A 13,886-nucleotide genomic window follows, 5' to 3' on the forward strand; every position below is an offset into this window, starting at 1 on the left:
AAGGAGATTAAGTAACTTACCCAAGGTCATATAGCTAATAAGTGCTAGAAACTGGAATAAGAGAAGAAAGGAATAAAAAACAAAGTCTGAAGAATGAATGGTAACTGAGATGTCTTAGTCAACAGAGAGCTAATCAGTGGAAGATGTGCAGAGAAATCATTCATGCATTCATTGACTCATGCACCTATTGAGCTGAGTGCTGGAGATACAGCAATGGTAAATCAGTTTTTAAAGCTAGTCATTGTCCTTGAGATCTGGTGGTTATATACAGTGCAATAAAGCTAAAATGGAGAATGCACTAAGAGAGGGGATTGAGAGACCTCTGTGAGACCTGAGGGTTAGAAAGACTCTTCCAGCAGAGACCAGTGTCTGTTCTGAGATGTGGAGGATGAGGAAGGATGCCCCAGGGGTCAGAGTAGATGGCTTTAGCCCTTTGGAAAGGGTTTTTTCTTCCCATGGGCACTGGATCCTTCTTAAATAGACCCCAAAAGAAGAGAACATGACTCTGACAGTCAAATTCCAAGTGAATCCAGTCATAGAGTTTATTTTTCCTCCTACCCTAAAAGCCCTCAGGGAAAAACGAAAGGGCTTGGCAGAGGCAATGGGTGGCCAGATAGACTGGGAAAGGCCTGAAGCTAGGATGCGAGGGGCTCACTGGGAGGAATAAAGCTCTGTGGGACGAGCCCGCTACAGCAGTGGGAAAGAGAGCTCAGCCTGGCATGTTGACATGTTTGTGGAGAATACAACAGGGACAAGTGAAAACAGTCCAAGACAGCAACCAAACCCAGAGCAGCTCAGAGAGAGGGAGCTGCACTTCCTGGGCAGACACTGAGCAGACGTCTATGCAGAGAGGAGTGGCGTCAGACAAAATTGTAGACTTGGCTGGAACTCAATAGCAAGACAACTCCCAGGAGGGAAGTGGGCAGAGGAGACAAGACTGTAGTCCTAAAGAAAACAGAGGCTTGGGATGAGGTAAAGGCTCAGTCTTTCCAGGGAACTCCAGAAACAAGAAATCACATGTGAGACATCTAAAGAGGACAGCTTTTCTGGGAGACGGAAAGTCATTCAACTTGGCACATCAGGAGGTCAAAGACAGGGGTCAAGTGAGGCACACAGAGGGCAGGTTGGTAATGACTTTATGAAGAATCATAAGAAGTCTGGCATTCTTCTCATTAAACGGGGGGTGGTAGGTCAATGATATTTATCTGAGTCTAAACCCTCGATTGACCAGAGCTGCTGCAAGAGGCCCAGATTAAGAATTCTGTGTGTTCTAATTGGTTTGGTGCATTTATACCTAGGAATGCTTTTTTATTTTTTTGAGACAGAATCTCACTCTGTCTCCCAGGCTGGAGTGCAATGGTGTCATCTCGGCTCGCCGCAATCTCCACCTCCCAGGTTCAAGCAATTCTCCTGCCTCAGCCTCTCATGTAGCTGGGACTACAGGTGCGTGCCACCACACCCAGCTAATTTTCGTATTTTTAGTAGAGACAGGGTTTCACCATGTTGACAAAGCTGGTCTCGAACTCCTGACCTCAGGTGATCCACCTGCCTTGGCCTCCCAAAGTGCTGGGATTACAGGTGTGAGCCACTGCGCCCAGCCTTATGCCTGAGAATAACTTCTATTCAGTCCCCAATTATCCTCTTCTTGCAAACACAACTGGTATAGAATTACATTAAGAATGTGACCCGGAAAGATTTAGCAAGATGAGTTCCGAGAGGCACATAAAGCTAGAAAGTGTTGCTTTCTTGCATTAAGCCAATTTTCCTAGACTTCTGGATGTCCATCTTTTCATTTCAATGACTAAAGAGATAGGAGGTTTTCCTACACAGGCATCATTGCCACCACATAGCCCCTCCTAAACCTCTCAATGAAGATCTACCAGGATAACAGGACTTTCAGTTGGGTCTACTTCTGACCCTTTGAGGCCATGCAAGCCCCCACTACACTCCTCAGCTGTGTACTAACCTGCCCCATTCCTTCCTGAAACCAGGAACCACACACAGAATGCTAGAGATTATACTGCAGGCCAAAGACACTCATTCCTTCCTCTTGCAGTTATATCTTCTCTCCTGTCTCTTGAATATCTCATTCCCAAATCACTTGCCCTGCTGTAAGAAAGTCACAGGGAACCTGCCGTGCTACTGAAGACCTTGGCATTCAAGCCGATCACCATCTCTACTGTGTCACATGGTCTCCCAGGCCCCAATTTTATGTAACATGAGGACAAATATTTAACCTTTGAACCTTAGGGAAGACCTAAAAATGCTACTTCTCAATAAGGCATGGGAATATACTCAACAAGAATCAAAAAGAAGAGGGACTTAAAGTTTTCCAGGATTTCCTCTATTGTGACACATCCACATTTCTCTTTTAAAGCAAGCATTATTAATAAGCAGTGATGTTATGAGAAGACACTACAGAGGGAAGTGGGTTAGCATTAAGGAAGTTGGATCTGAAGCTTGACAGCTATAGACTTTGACAATATTGAAATTCACTTGTTATTCCCCTAAGAGGCTGACATCAGCCAGGTAGCTGCACTGCAAAGGCAGATAAAGCAACATCTATGTCATTCGTATGATCAGTGACTCTTTCTTAAAAAGGTGAAGCTTCAGCATCAGTGAAAGGAATGTTGTTACTCTAACATCTTAGCAAGCTAAAACAAAATTTAAAAACTAGCATCCGTGAAATAAACGTTGTTAACATCTTAACATCCCAGCTGATCATCTGTTCAAAAGGAAAGGAATCAATGCTTTCAGGATAAATATCCTCCTAAACATTCAAAAACATCCAAGAAACTCCTTCCTGGGCACAAAGTTTTATTCATAGTGAAGTCTGTGAAGGAACCACTGAAAATATTTTATTTCCCTGATTTGACTTTCTCCCAAGCTCCTTTCGACGATGAGGAGACATTTTTATTTTTTATTTGTCTATTTGCCAAGGTGAATTATGAAATTGGGCCACTGGGAGATTAATACGGGGCACTGCATCATTTGCCACCAAATGATCATATCATTTCCCCCATAACAAAAGAAGGATGAAGCCTAATTATGGAATAACCCAAAGACATTTTTTTCTACTTGTTGTCACAAAAAGAAATGCTCTCTAATTTATTTTACAGGGAAATGTAAATGTAAAAGTCTGTGTTAATGCAAAGTTAACATGTTAAGATAATGAATTTTAAGACAGGAAATGAGGCTCTGATGGGTTTAAAAGCCTCTCTTGATATATGCATTATAGTCAGGATCATAGTTTAAAATCTAAATTTTTTTTGCAACTGTGTATATTTGGAAGTTGGCTATTATTCCGTTACCTCAAATATTCCTGATGTGAAAGGCAGTTAAATAATAGAGCAGAACACAAGACTGACCACACAAAAAATCCTCCTTGATGATTTCTGGGGTTTCTTCAGATATTTCTGTGCCCCCGATGACTTAGGATCAGGGCTAATGGATCCAGAGTCACCTGGCTTTAAATGACCTCTAGCGAGTCCTTCAAGTTCTGTGTCTCTAATATTGAATTTTACAGGCTATTAATGCCTTTTCAATTATATCATTAGCTATTTTCCTGCATGGCAGTACCTCTTTTAAGAGATGAGATGCAGAATACTGATAAGAAATCAATTTCTGTCCTTTATTACACAGTGAGATGTTATCATTGAGAGACTTTACCTCAAGGGCTTACTCTCAGCCAAATGCCCTGCAATGTCTCCAATACAATGTGATATGATCACTAGGGAGCCCCCCACTCCTTCCTCTCCAGAACTGTCCGTAAAGGGCAGACTTGATTTGTAAAGAACGAGTCCAAAATCAAGCTCATCCTCTTCCCCCAACACAAACCTGCTGTGGCAGAGACTGGCACCTAGTCTCCCATGGGAGAAATGTCGGGGTTTCTCTTGACTTTCCTCCAGTGAGTTTCTTTATAAGACCTGTATATTCAACTTCTTTAAGATCTCTTGTCCATTTCTTCACCTCTATTTTGGGTAAAGATATGTCCCTATTGTCCAGGACAGTTTTGATTTATGCCCATTGTCCCAGCATAATCATGAACACTGCTCCCTTTCACTCACAAGAGTCCAAGTATAGACAACTGATACTGTCTCTATCTCAACTCCCATTGCCACAGCTGACTTCAGGCCCTTGCTAATTCCTACCTGGATAGTAGTAGTAGTTGGCAGTAGGAGCTGCCAACTGATTTTCCCTTTGGTCTACTTACTTTTAAAATTTTTTAATCGGCTGGGTGCGGTGGCTCCTGCTTGTAATCCCTGCAGGGAGGCTGAGGTGGGTGGATCACCCGAGGTCAGGAGTTCGAGACCAGCTTGGCCAACATGGTGAAATCTCATCTCTACTAAAAATACAAAAATTAGCCAGGCATGGTGGTGGGCACCTGTAATCCCAGCTATTCAGGGGGCTAAGGCAGGAGAATCGCTTGAACCCAGGAGGCAGAAGTTGCAGTGAGATGAGATCACACCACTGCACTCCAGCCTGGGTGACAAGAGCGCAACTCTGTCTCAAAAAAAAAAGAAAGAAAGAAAAAATTTTAATTGATTGCCAATTCTGTACCAGAGACACTATTAGCATGAGGCCATGCTCCCCTGTAGGGACATGCAGTTTGCACACTGCACACGGGCATCCAGCCCAGGGAGCAAGGAAGACTATAATTTAGTTCTCCACCTGCTGGGCCACACATCTTCATGTGGACTGGGTCTGCCTCATCGGAGGAAGGGACGCCTTTTTCCTCACACAAAGCAATCACCTGCTTGCCAAGTCTTGAACCCTCAGTGCTGCATCTGCCCAGTGGAGGTGGGTTTTTTTAATTCCCATAAAGGCACAGCATAGGCTGACAGTAGTAGCCCCTGCATTGTGGAAACTACATTCCTTCTTCAAGTCTGTCCCTATTATGATCCATTTCCCTCTTACTTCTGTAATGACCGTCCAACACCACAACCTGACCTTGCCTCTCCCCTGCACCCCTCAACAGCTCACAGTCATCTATAAGATGTAGTCCAAAGCTCTGGGCGTGGTGTGCAAAGCCCTTCATATCTCTCTTCTGCCTTCTCTCCAGACTCATTTCTCCCCACTTCTCCACATACTCACCTTGCTTCAGCTAAGCTGAACTTCATGTGGTAGCTGGAATGTGCCAAAGTGGTTTCCACTGGCTTAGCCCCTTTTCATGCACTGTTTATCTGAGTTTGGGTGTTCGGATACACCCTACCCCACCACCTGACAATCTCTGACTTATTAATGGTGATGATGATGAAGGAGAGAAAGGAGAAAAAAATGAAATAAAGATGATAGATAACTATTGTAACAGACTGTTGAATAGAACAACTCTTCCCTTGCCTAAAAATGGCACTAGGATATACAACCCAAAACTATAGGTGCTATGTGTCCCCACATTCTAAAGCAGAGCCACCAAGAATTGGATCAGCACCAGGTGTGGTGGCTCGTGCCTACAATCCCAGCACTTTGGGGGGCCAAGGCAGGAGAATCACTTGACACCAGGCGTTGGAGACCAGCCTGAGCAACATAATGAGACTCTGTCTCTACAAAAGCAAAGAAAAATTATTAATAGCCAGGTATGGTGGTGTGCACCTGTAATCTCAGTTATTTAGGAGGCTGAGGTAGGGGGATCACTTGGGCCCAGGAATTTGAGGCTGCAGTGAGCTATGATTATATCACCGCACTCTAGCCTAGGTGATAGAGCAAGACCCTGTCTCACAAAAAAAAAAAAAAAAAAAAAAAAAAAAAAAAAATTGAACCAGAATGCTCCTCAATGCTACATGTCCCTACCACAAGCACCACAAGCCCCACACACCATTCCCGCAGGCCCCCACGCACACACACATATAAACAGGCTTGGGGTGGCAGCCTACTGGAGACAGCAGAAGGTTTTTCCTCCCCTTAATCCCTACCCCCCAACTCCTAAGAAGACAAGGGTAATGGAGCCAAGAGATCTGTGATGTTTGCAAGAAAAAGAGACAAGCATTCCATTGTCCAATTAGATGTCTCCTGAATAGGCAGGTTGGCGTCTGGCCCTGTGCTGACTGGACACAGAGGGACGTCACAGGGGCAGGCTGCACAGCACCATGGGTTTCCCACAGATATCAAGAAGCTTGCCAGACTGAGTAGTCTTAGAGATACTCCACCAAGAAGGGTGCCCACCAGGTACAAGGACCCGTTGGCAAAGGGTTTGGGAGTGTCCTGTGGGCTGGGGGAATATTGAGCTGAAGTAGTGTAGAAGAGAGGGGGGCATATATCTCTTGCGCCCTTCAGCCAAAGATCACAGGAATGCACCTGTATTGAGTAAGTTGAGTTTACCACTCACTGTAGCAGGAGGACAGACACCATAGGGAACTATGGGGGTCTCAGTAAGGGGGTGTTAGAAAGATTCTGTTACAGGATTTGGACTTTGGTTGAGTAATTTAGGGGAAGGTCTAAGGAAGCAGGAGATTGCTACGGATTGGGTGCTGTCAGAAAGCAGGAATGATTCTTTTTAAACATAAAGACAATTTTAATTGACAAAACATTGTGTATATTTACAGTGTACATGATGTTTTGATATATGCATGTATTGTGGAATGACTAGATTAAGCTAATTAGCATATCCTTTACCTGACATACTTATCATTTTTGAGGCAAGAACTTTTAAAATCTACTCTCCGTCAAGCATAAAGGCTCACACCTGTAATCCCAGCACTCTGGGCGGATCACGACGAGGTCAAGAGTTCGAGACCAGCCTGACCAACATGGTGAAACCCAGTCTCTACTAAAAATATAAAAATTAGCTGGGCGTGGTGGCATGCGCCTGTAATCCTAGCTACTCAGGAGGCTGAGGCAGGAGAATCGCTTGAACCCGGGAGGTGGAGGTTGCAGTGAGCTGAGATCACACCACTGCACTCCAGCCTGGGCAACAGAGCGAGACTCCATCTCGAAAAAAAGAAAAGAAAAGAAAATTCAACACCACTTCATGATAAAAACAATAAGCAGAATAGAAAGGAATTTCCTCAACCTGGTAAGACTGTCTATGAAATGCCCACAGCTAACACCATACTTAATGGTGAAAAACTAGCAACTTTCCCTCTAAGTTGAGCACTGGGACAAGGGTGTCCACTCACCTCTTCTATTCAACATTATACTGGAGATTCTAACCAGGGCAATTATGCAAGAAAAAGAAACGAAAGGCACCAATTAAACAGGAAGAAGTAAAAGTATCTCCATCTCCACATCCAGCCTCTCCACCTCTCTAAAACTGAAGCTGGACAGATGACAATATCTGTTATTGGAAGGGTGGAGTTGTCAACTTGCTCTTTAAAGGCTCCATTCATCTGCCTTTTTTCTAACATCTCTTCTTGTTTTCAGGTCCTCCTTGACTGGCGCTGTCACAGAGCTCGGGTTCCCCTTTCAGTGACCAGAAACTTGCTTGTTTTCTTTGCTTGCTGGGCAGTGGAGGAGGTTCCTCAAAGGGACTCTGCTGTGGCACATGTTTGCATTCTCACTGTTGGCTCTGATGCAGGACTTTCACACACTGTGGGTGACAGCTCTTAGTGTACAGCAGCTGCCACTGCCCACCAGCATGCCCTACATACACACACACACACACACACACACACACACACACACACAGAGTTTGTAGAGCCTGAGGGCTTCTTCGGGCTGCAGAGATAAGCACATTTATTGGCTGTCTTCCCTTCCTGCTTGCTCACCTGCCTGCCCCAACCCTCAATCTGTGTGTCCTGATGTGACCTACTTGCACTGGAATCCTTGTCTCACAGTAAGCTTCTGGAGAATCCAGAACTATTACAGATCGTCATACTAGATCATGGAACCAATTTAGTGGCTCCTGACCAGTGAATTAAATGAAATCAGGGCCAGGGGTGGTGACTCACACCTGTAATCCCAACACTTTCGGAGGCCGAGGCAGGTGGATCACTTGAGGTCAGGAGTTCGAGACCAGCCTGGGCAACATGTTGAAACCCTGTCTCTAGTAAAAATACAAAAATTAGCCGGGCATGATGGTGCACGCCTGTAATCCCAGCTACTTGGAAGGCTGAGGCAGAAGGACTGTTTGAAGCTGGGAGGCAGAGGTTGCAGTGAGCCAAAATCTCACCACTGCACTCCAGACTAGGCGACACAGAGACTTCATCCAAAAAAAAAAAAAAAAAAAAAACAAAGAAAGAAGACAGAAAAGAAAGCAAGAAAAGAAGAGAAAGAAAGAAATTAAATACAACAGAAAATAGAGTACACTCTGCATGTGTTTCCTTTTCAGGAAAGCAAATGGGTCATGTAAACTGCATCTCTTAGGACGGAACAAAGACAAAAATATTTGGGAAAGCTCTGCTCTAAAGATTTTTCATTGTTTTTTAAACAACTGTCAGGTCAACATACGACCTTTGAGGGAAAAAAAATGCTCCACTTGTCTATAATACACTAAGGAGAGGCCAAAAAGCAGTGCTAGGTTTTTCTGGATTGGAGGAGGTTTCTCCACTCTCCACCCCCCGATTTTGTGGTCACTTAATTTTCAAAAAGTTTGCAATAATTATCCTTGTAAGAGTCTGTTGAGAATGAGTTCTTCACATTGCTGATAGGATTATGAACTGAACTGCTGGCTTTCAGTCAGCAACCCTGTAAATCCCTGGATTTATGCTAAGAAAAAAGAACACAAAAGAACCACAATGTGACATGCAGAATATTGCACGCTGCAGTGTTACACATTCAGTTAAAAAGTGAAAGCAACTTCCATGTCTGCATTGGAGAGGCCAATGTTCCTGGGAAGAGAGGCTTTCAAGTTGAGTTTGCAGAGCACTTAGCAGAAAGACTGAGGAAGAGTCCATCGTTTATATCAAAAACCTCCTGGAATGCTGGTGAAGACTGGGGACGCTTTAGGTGCCTCCGTGGCAGCTCCAACGAGGAAGGAGCTGGGACCCCTGCTCCTCTCAGCTGCTTTCTCTTCTCCCCAGAGGCTTGCTGGAGGGCGAGCAGTTCAGCAAGAACTCAAAGCACAGCTCTCACGGATTCCAGTACTCACTCACTGAAAAGGGCTAAGCACAAAAAAAAAAGCACAGCTTTGTTGAATGCCACTGGGAGGCGAAGCGGGAAGGGAGGTGCAGGCAGTTAGGAGGTTCCAGAAAGGGAAGTGGTGGGCAACGATTTGTCCTTTTAGTGCCTGACACCCAAGACCACAGCGGGCCTGTGGCCAACGGGGATAAAAAATCCACAGGTGGGGGTTTTTAACAGCTTGTTCTTAAGAGAGCTTCCCAAACCACAGCGTAATGAGCACTCAGGTGTCTCAGGCCCTCGGAGACTTTAATAGATGAAACCCTGGATCGTCTGGAAGCCGTGGTTGTTAAGAAGTTTAAATATATTGACCGGAAACGGGGAGAAACCAGAGAGTGGAGGAGCCGCTCGCACTGCGAGGCGATCCCTGAGGGCTCGGGGCAGAGGACTGAGGACCGAGCAGGAGCTGGCGGGGTGAGCTCTGTGAATCGGCCGTGAGACCGAGCGCCCATGGGCCGGTCACGCCGGGTGACCGCTCACCCCGCCACTCCAGCAGGAGCGCGCGCGCAGGCCCCGCGGGCCCGGGAGGGCGGCACGGGCGGGGCCCTCGCGCTCTCACCGCCCGGGGGTGTGGTTCCCGCTGCTGGGACGGGCCGGGCGGCGGGTTTAAGGCTCAGGCCGTCCCGACCCGGCTCACTAGCGCCCTTGCAGCTGCCACCGCACCCCGCCATGGAGCGGCCGTCGCTACATGCCCTGCTCCTCGGCGCCGCCGGGCTGCTGCTCCTGCTCCTGCCCCTCTCCTCTTCCTCCTCTTCGGACACCTGCGGCCCCTGCGAGCCGGCCGCCTGCCCGCCCCTGCCCCCGCTGGGCTGCCTGCTGGGCGAGACCCGCGACGCGTGCGGCTGCTGCCCGATGTGCGCCCGCGGCGAGGGCGAGCCGTGCGGGGGCGGCGGCGCCGGCAGGGGGTACTGCGCGCCGGGCATGGAGTGCGTGAAGAGCCGCAAGAGGCGGAAGGGTAAAGCCGGGGCAGCAGCCGGCGGCCCGGGGGTAAGCGGCGTGTGCGTGTGCAAGAGCCGCTACCCGGTGTGCGGCAGCGATGGCACCACCTACCCAAGCGGCTGCCAGCTGCGCGCCGCCAGCCAGAGGGCCGAGAGCCGCGGGGAGAAGGCCATCACCCAGGTCAGCAAGGGCACCTGCGAGCAAGGTGGGCACGAGCGCTTCCCTCTCCAACCCTGACCCGCTCGGCCCAGCGAAGGGCACATCCGACTGGGCGTCCGCGGCGGCCTCGCCCTGTGCTATTCACCTCAATTCCCCCGCGGGCATCAGAGGAGCCAGATGGGAGGGAAAGAGTTGGCAACTGCGGAATGCCAGGAGGGGTGGGCGACACCCCCCCTTCTCTTTTTTGGTGGTTTTGAGAGTTTGGTGCGTGCGTCAAGAAAGTGAGAACTCACAGGGCCGGGTGTATACGTAGAAAAGATTTTCCGAGACCTCAGACTTCCCCATCCCCAAAGCGCACCCAACGCGTGCTAACATCTGTCCATTTCTTGTCATTTTCTTTCTTGGCTTGGGGATGTAGAGAGAGGTGAAGTCAAGAGATGGGGGAAAGCAGTTTGACAATGAGATATGAAGTAAGGACTTCCAGACAGATTTTTTTTTTTTTTTTTTTTTTTTTAAGACAGGATCTTGCTCTGTCGCCCAGGGTAGAGTGCAGTGGCATGATCTAGGCCCACTGCAACCTCTGCCTCCTGGACTCAAGCGATCCTTCTGCCGCAGCCTCCCAAGTAGCTGGGACTACAAGCCTGTGCCACCACGCCTGGTTAATTGTATTTTTTTGTAGAGACGGAGTTTCACTATGTTGCCAAGGCTGGTCTCGAACTCCTGAGCTCAAGTAATCCCGGCCTGCTGGGATTACAGGCATAAACCACCGTGCTCAGCCCTGATTTCTTAGTATTGAAGAAAATAGTCCACTTTCTAAAAATTAAAGGTTCTCAGACAGTAATCTAGCTAATTATTTGTGGGCAAAAATAAAATACAAACTCTTTGAAGAATGTTTTTGTGATGCACTTTGTTGTCAACCTTCAGATCATTTTGTTTTCCCTTCCTGTTTCTTTGATTTGTATTGTTTTGCATAATTTGTCCCCAGGATGCACTGTTCAGAAATGTCTTTGAGATTATGTTTGATTGTTTATTTTATTCCAAGCAAGTCCAAGCTTGCTGTAAATGAAATAAGAAAATAGGCCGGGTGTGGTGACTGATGCCTGTAATCCCAGCACTTTGGGAGGCCAAGGTGGGCGGATCACGAGGTCAGGAGTTTGAGACCAACCTGACCAACATGGTAAAACCCCATCTGTACTAAAAAACAAAAATATAAAAATTAGCCAGGTGTGGTGGTGCACACCTGTAATCCCAGCTACTCAGGAGGCTGAGGCAGGAGAATGCTTGAATCTGGGAGGCGGAGGTTGCAGTGAGCCAAGATCATACCACAGTACTCCAGCCTGGGCAACAGAGAGAGACTCCATCTCAAAAATAAAAAAAGAAAGAAAGAAATAAGAAAATAAAGTCTGGACTTGTAAACACACACACAGAGACACACACACACACACACAGAAATTTTAACTCTAATGCCTGAAATAACATTTTCCATTGGCAGTATTTTCAAGGGAAAGTCAGACATTCAATTTTGGCAGCTCCTGATCTCAGTCAAGGTAGAAAAGGGAGAGGAGGCAATTCTGAGATTACAGAAGCTGTTGCTTCTTTAACACAGTTCAGACTTTCTCCAGAATATCCAAATTCTTTCTTTAGAGCTTTTCCCTGAAGTCCACAAACTAATAGATTGTATGTCATCAATTTCCAAGTTCATTATTGAAAGCCTTAAATTGTGTAACTCACTATTAAATATTTATAGTATCATCACCTTAAACTTAGAAAATTGCAATCCAAAATAATCTGCATATGTTTCCAATAGAAACAGTTATGTGTTACTTTGGATCTCATTTGTCAGTCACATCATGAAAAGATAAATGTGCATCATTTAAGAATTTATTCCAAATATTCAGATTTTCCTATAAACATTACAGTGGGGAACTTTCTCTATAGTTTTTTCAAAATGACAGATACTTGCTTTATCAGAGCAGAAGGTTAGCTTGGTGATTGTTCAAGTGTTGTCAATTTCTAGTTTATACTTAATATTCCTTTTTCTCATCTGCTACTTACATCTCCAAACACTCACACAGTCTGATTATAAAATATTGAGACCGTCATATAGAACCAGTTTCATAACCTCATTACCATGTCCACCCAGCTCAGTGCGTCTCCAGACTGCAAACCCTTTGAGGGTTCTGGCCCGGCTTTTCTTTATATTTGGGGAAATGTTCTAGAAAACAGCATCTAAAACTGGAAACCTTGACTTAAATTAGCCATTTATTCTCATCCTAAATTGAGAGAGATGAGGTCTAAATGGCAGAGACAATTTATAGGAGAATGCCAAAGAGAGCAGAAGAGAATGGGAAGCCTTTCCCACAGCAGAACTTTTCCACTGCAGAGACAATAGAGTGATCCCTGTCGCGTCCCCTAAATATTTCTTCTGACACCTGAATGAGTTTTGACAATCATAGAAAGCAAACTGGACAGAGTGCCATTTACTTCTGTGCCATTTCATACTGGGGCATTGCACAGAATAGGAAATGCATTGTCTAGGTTCCTCTAGACCTCTAGGTTCCTTTCTATTCTCAGAAGAAACTTGAGTTATGCTTGAGTATAACTTGAGGAGGGGCCAGGTAGGGGCAGCATTGTGGGATTCAGCCACAATGGTGTGATTCAATCTGCCTTCTGGTCTTTTGGTCCCATTGAACATGCATTTACTGAGCAGCTAACTTGAGTCAGCACTGTACTAGGTGCTATATACCAGGGATGTACAAAACAGATTTGATGTTGCTGATTAAGAAAGTATCTGTACAAGTTACAAACTCACCTCCCAGAGCACTTGCCCTGGAGCCCTGGAGCTTGCCCCAGTCTTCCTCCTTTTGTAAGATCACCACTTACCCACCTGGGAAGAGATCTTGGTCTGCTTGTTTTCCATACCTCTCTGGTAGAAGGCAAAGCGATCTGCTTGAAAATATGTCTGAAAGATAATCACCAAATAATTTCGAATCTTGGAACTGTCATTATGAATTTACTGCCATTAGATTGTATTGAGGTCCCTGAAGTCATAGGTAACCAGATGGGGGAATTTGAAGATTCCATTTAATTAAAAGAAGTTGATACAAAGAAGCTAAGTATATAATAAAATTTCATAGTTGGAAGAGAACATGATACTTCTCTATTCCAATTACTGGTTATACCTGTTGTTCATAGTCTTTTAAATCTGAGCTCTTTGGCAATCCCATTTCAGCCACTTCGGTCTCATTAGGTACCATCCTTTCTCCCTCAGAATTAATTTTCACTTCTGTAATCAGAATGTCACTCTTAAGGGTCTCCCTTCTTAGTACCTTTACGACCATGTTCAAACTACGTAGCAGGACATAACAGGCCCTTCACGATATATCTCCATTCTATTATTTTGACCTCTCTAACCTCCTTTATGCACTAGCCACAGTAAATATCTGCTATTCACACTTCAGCACATATGTCTCTATGCTTTCATGCCTCTGTAGATGTTGTGCCTTCTGCCTGGAACACCTCCCACCTCCACACAGACCACAATCGCACCCTCCTTCTCTTCCTTTCCATCCTTTGAACTCTTACCTGTGATCCTTTTGTAGTTCATAAGCATGATGATTGAGTGTTCATACACATGTGTGAGGTATGTCACCCCCCAAACCTTTTATGACATTGGCACATTACCTGTCTGACATGAAAGAAAAAAATAATGAAAATTTGAAAAATGAGCTCTT

At 45.7% G+C, this 13,886-nt stretch overlaps 1 protein-coding gene, 1 long non-coding RNA gene and 1 other non-coding gene across 3 annotated transcripts in view; 2 read left to right on the top strand and 1 right to left on the bottom strand.

Annotated features, from left to right (window-relative positions):
• LOC104682705 overlaps positions 1 to 10,634 on the bottom strand; it is a 95,749-nt gene extending 85,115 nt beyond the window's left edge. Inside the window, exon 1 of the long non-coding RNA XR_750724.2 lies at positions 10,105 to 10,634. This is a non-coding gene — a long non-coding RNA (uncharacterized LOC104682705). The remainder of the gene's footprint in view (positions 1 to 10,104) is intronic.
• IGFBP7 (insulin like growth factor binding protein 7) overlaps positions 9,391 to 13,886 on the top strand; it is a 76,621-nt gene continuing 72,125 nt past the window's right edge. Inside the window, exon 1 of the mRNA XM_010389440.2 lies at positions 9,391 to 10,198. Within this exon, the coding sequence (XP_010387742.2) occupies positions 9,505 to 10,198 (694 nt within the window). The 5' untranslated portion in view covers positions 9,391 to 9,504. The remainder of the gene's footprint in view (positions 10,199 to 13,886) is intronic.
• Positions 13,743 to 13,846, top strand: LOC115896275. The gene has a single exon (XR_004056177.1). It is a non-coding gene; the product is annotated as a small nucleolar RNA U13 (small nucleolar RNA).

Source organism: Rhinopithecus roxellana, chromosome 2 (assembly GCF_007565055.1).
Source record: "Rhinopithecus roxellana isolate Shanxi Qingling chromosome 2, ASM756505v1, whole genome shotgun sequence".
Lineage (NCBI taxonomy): Eukaryota > Metazoa > Chordata > Mammalia > Primates > Cercopithecidae > Rhinopithecus > Rhinopithecus roxellana.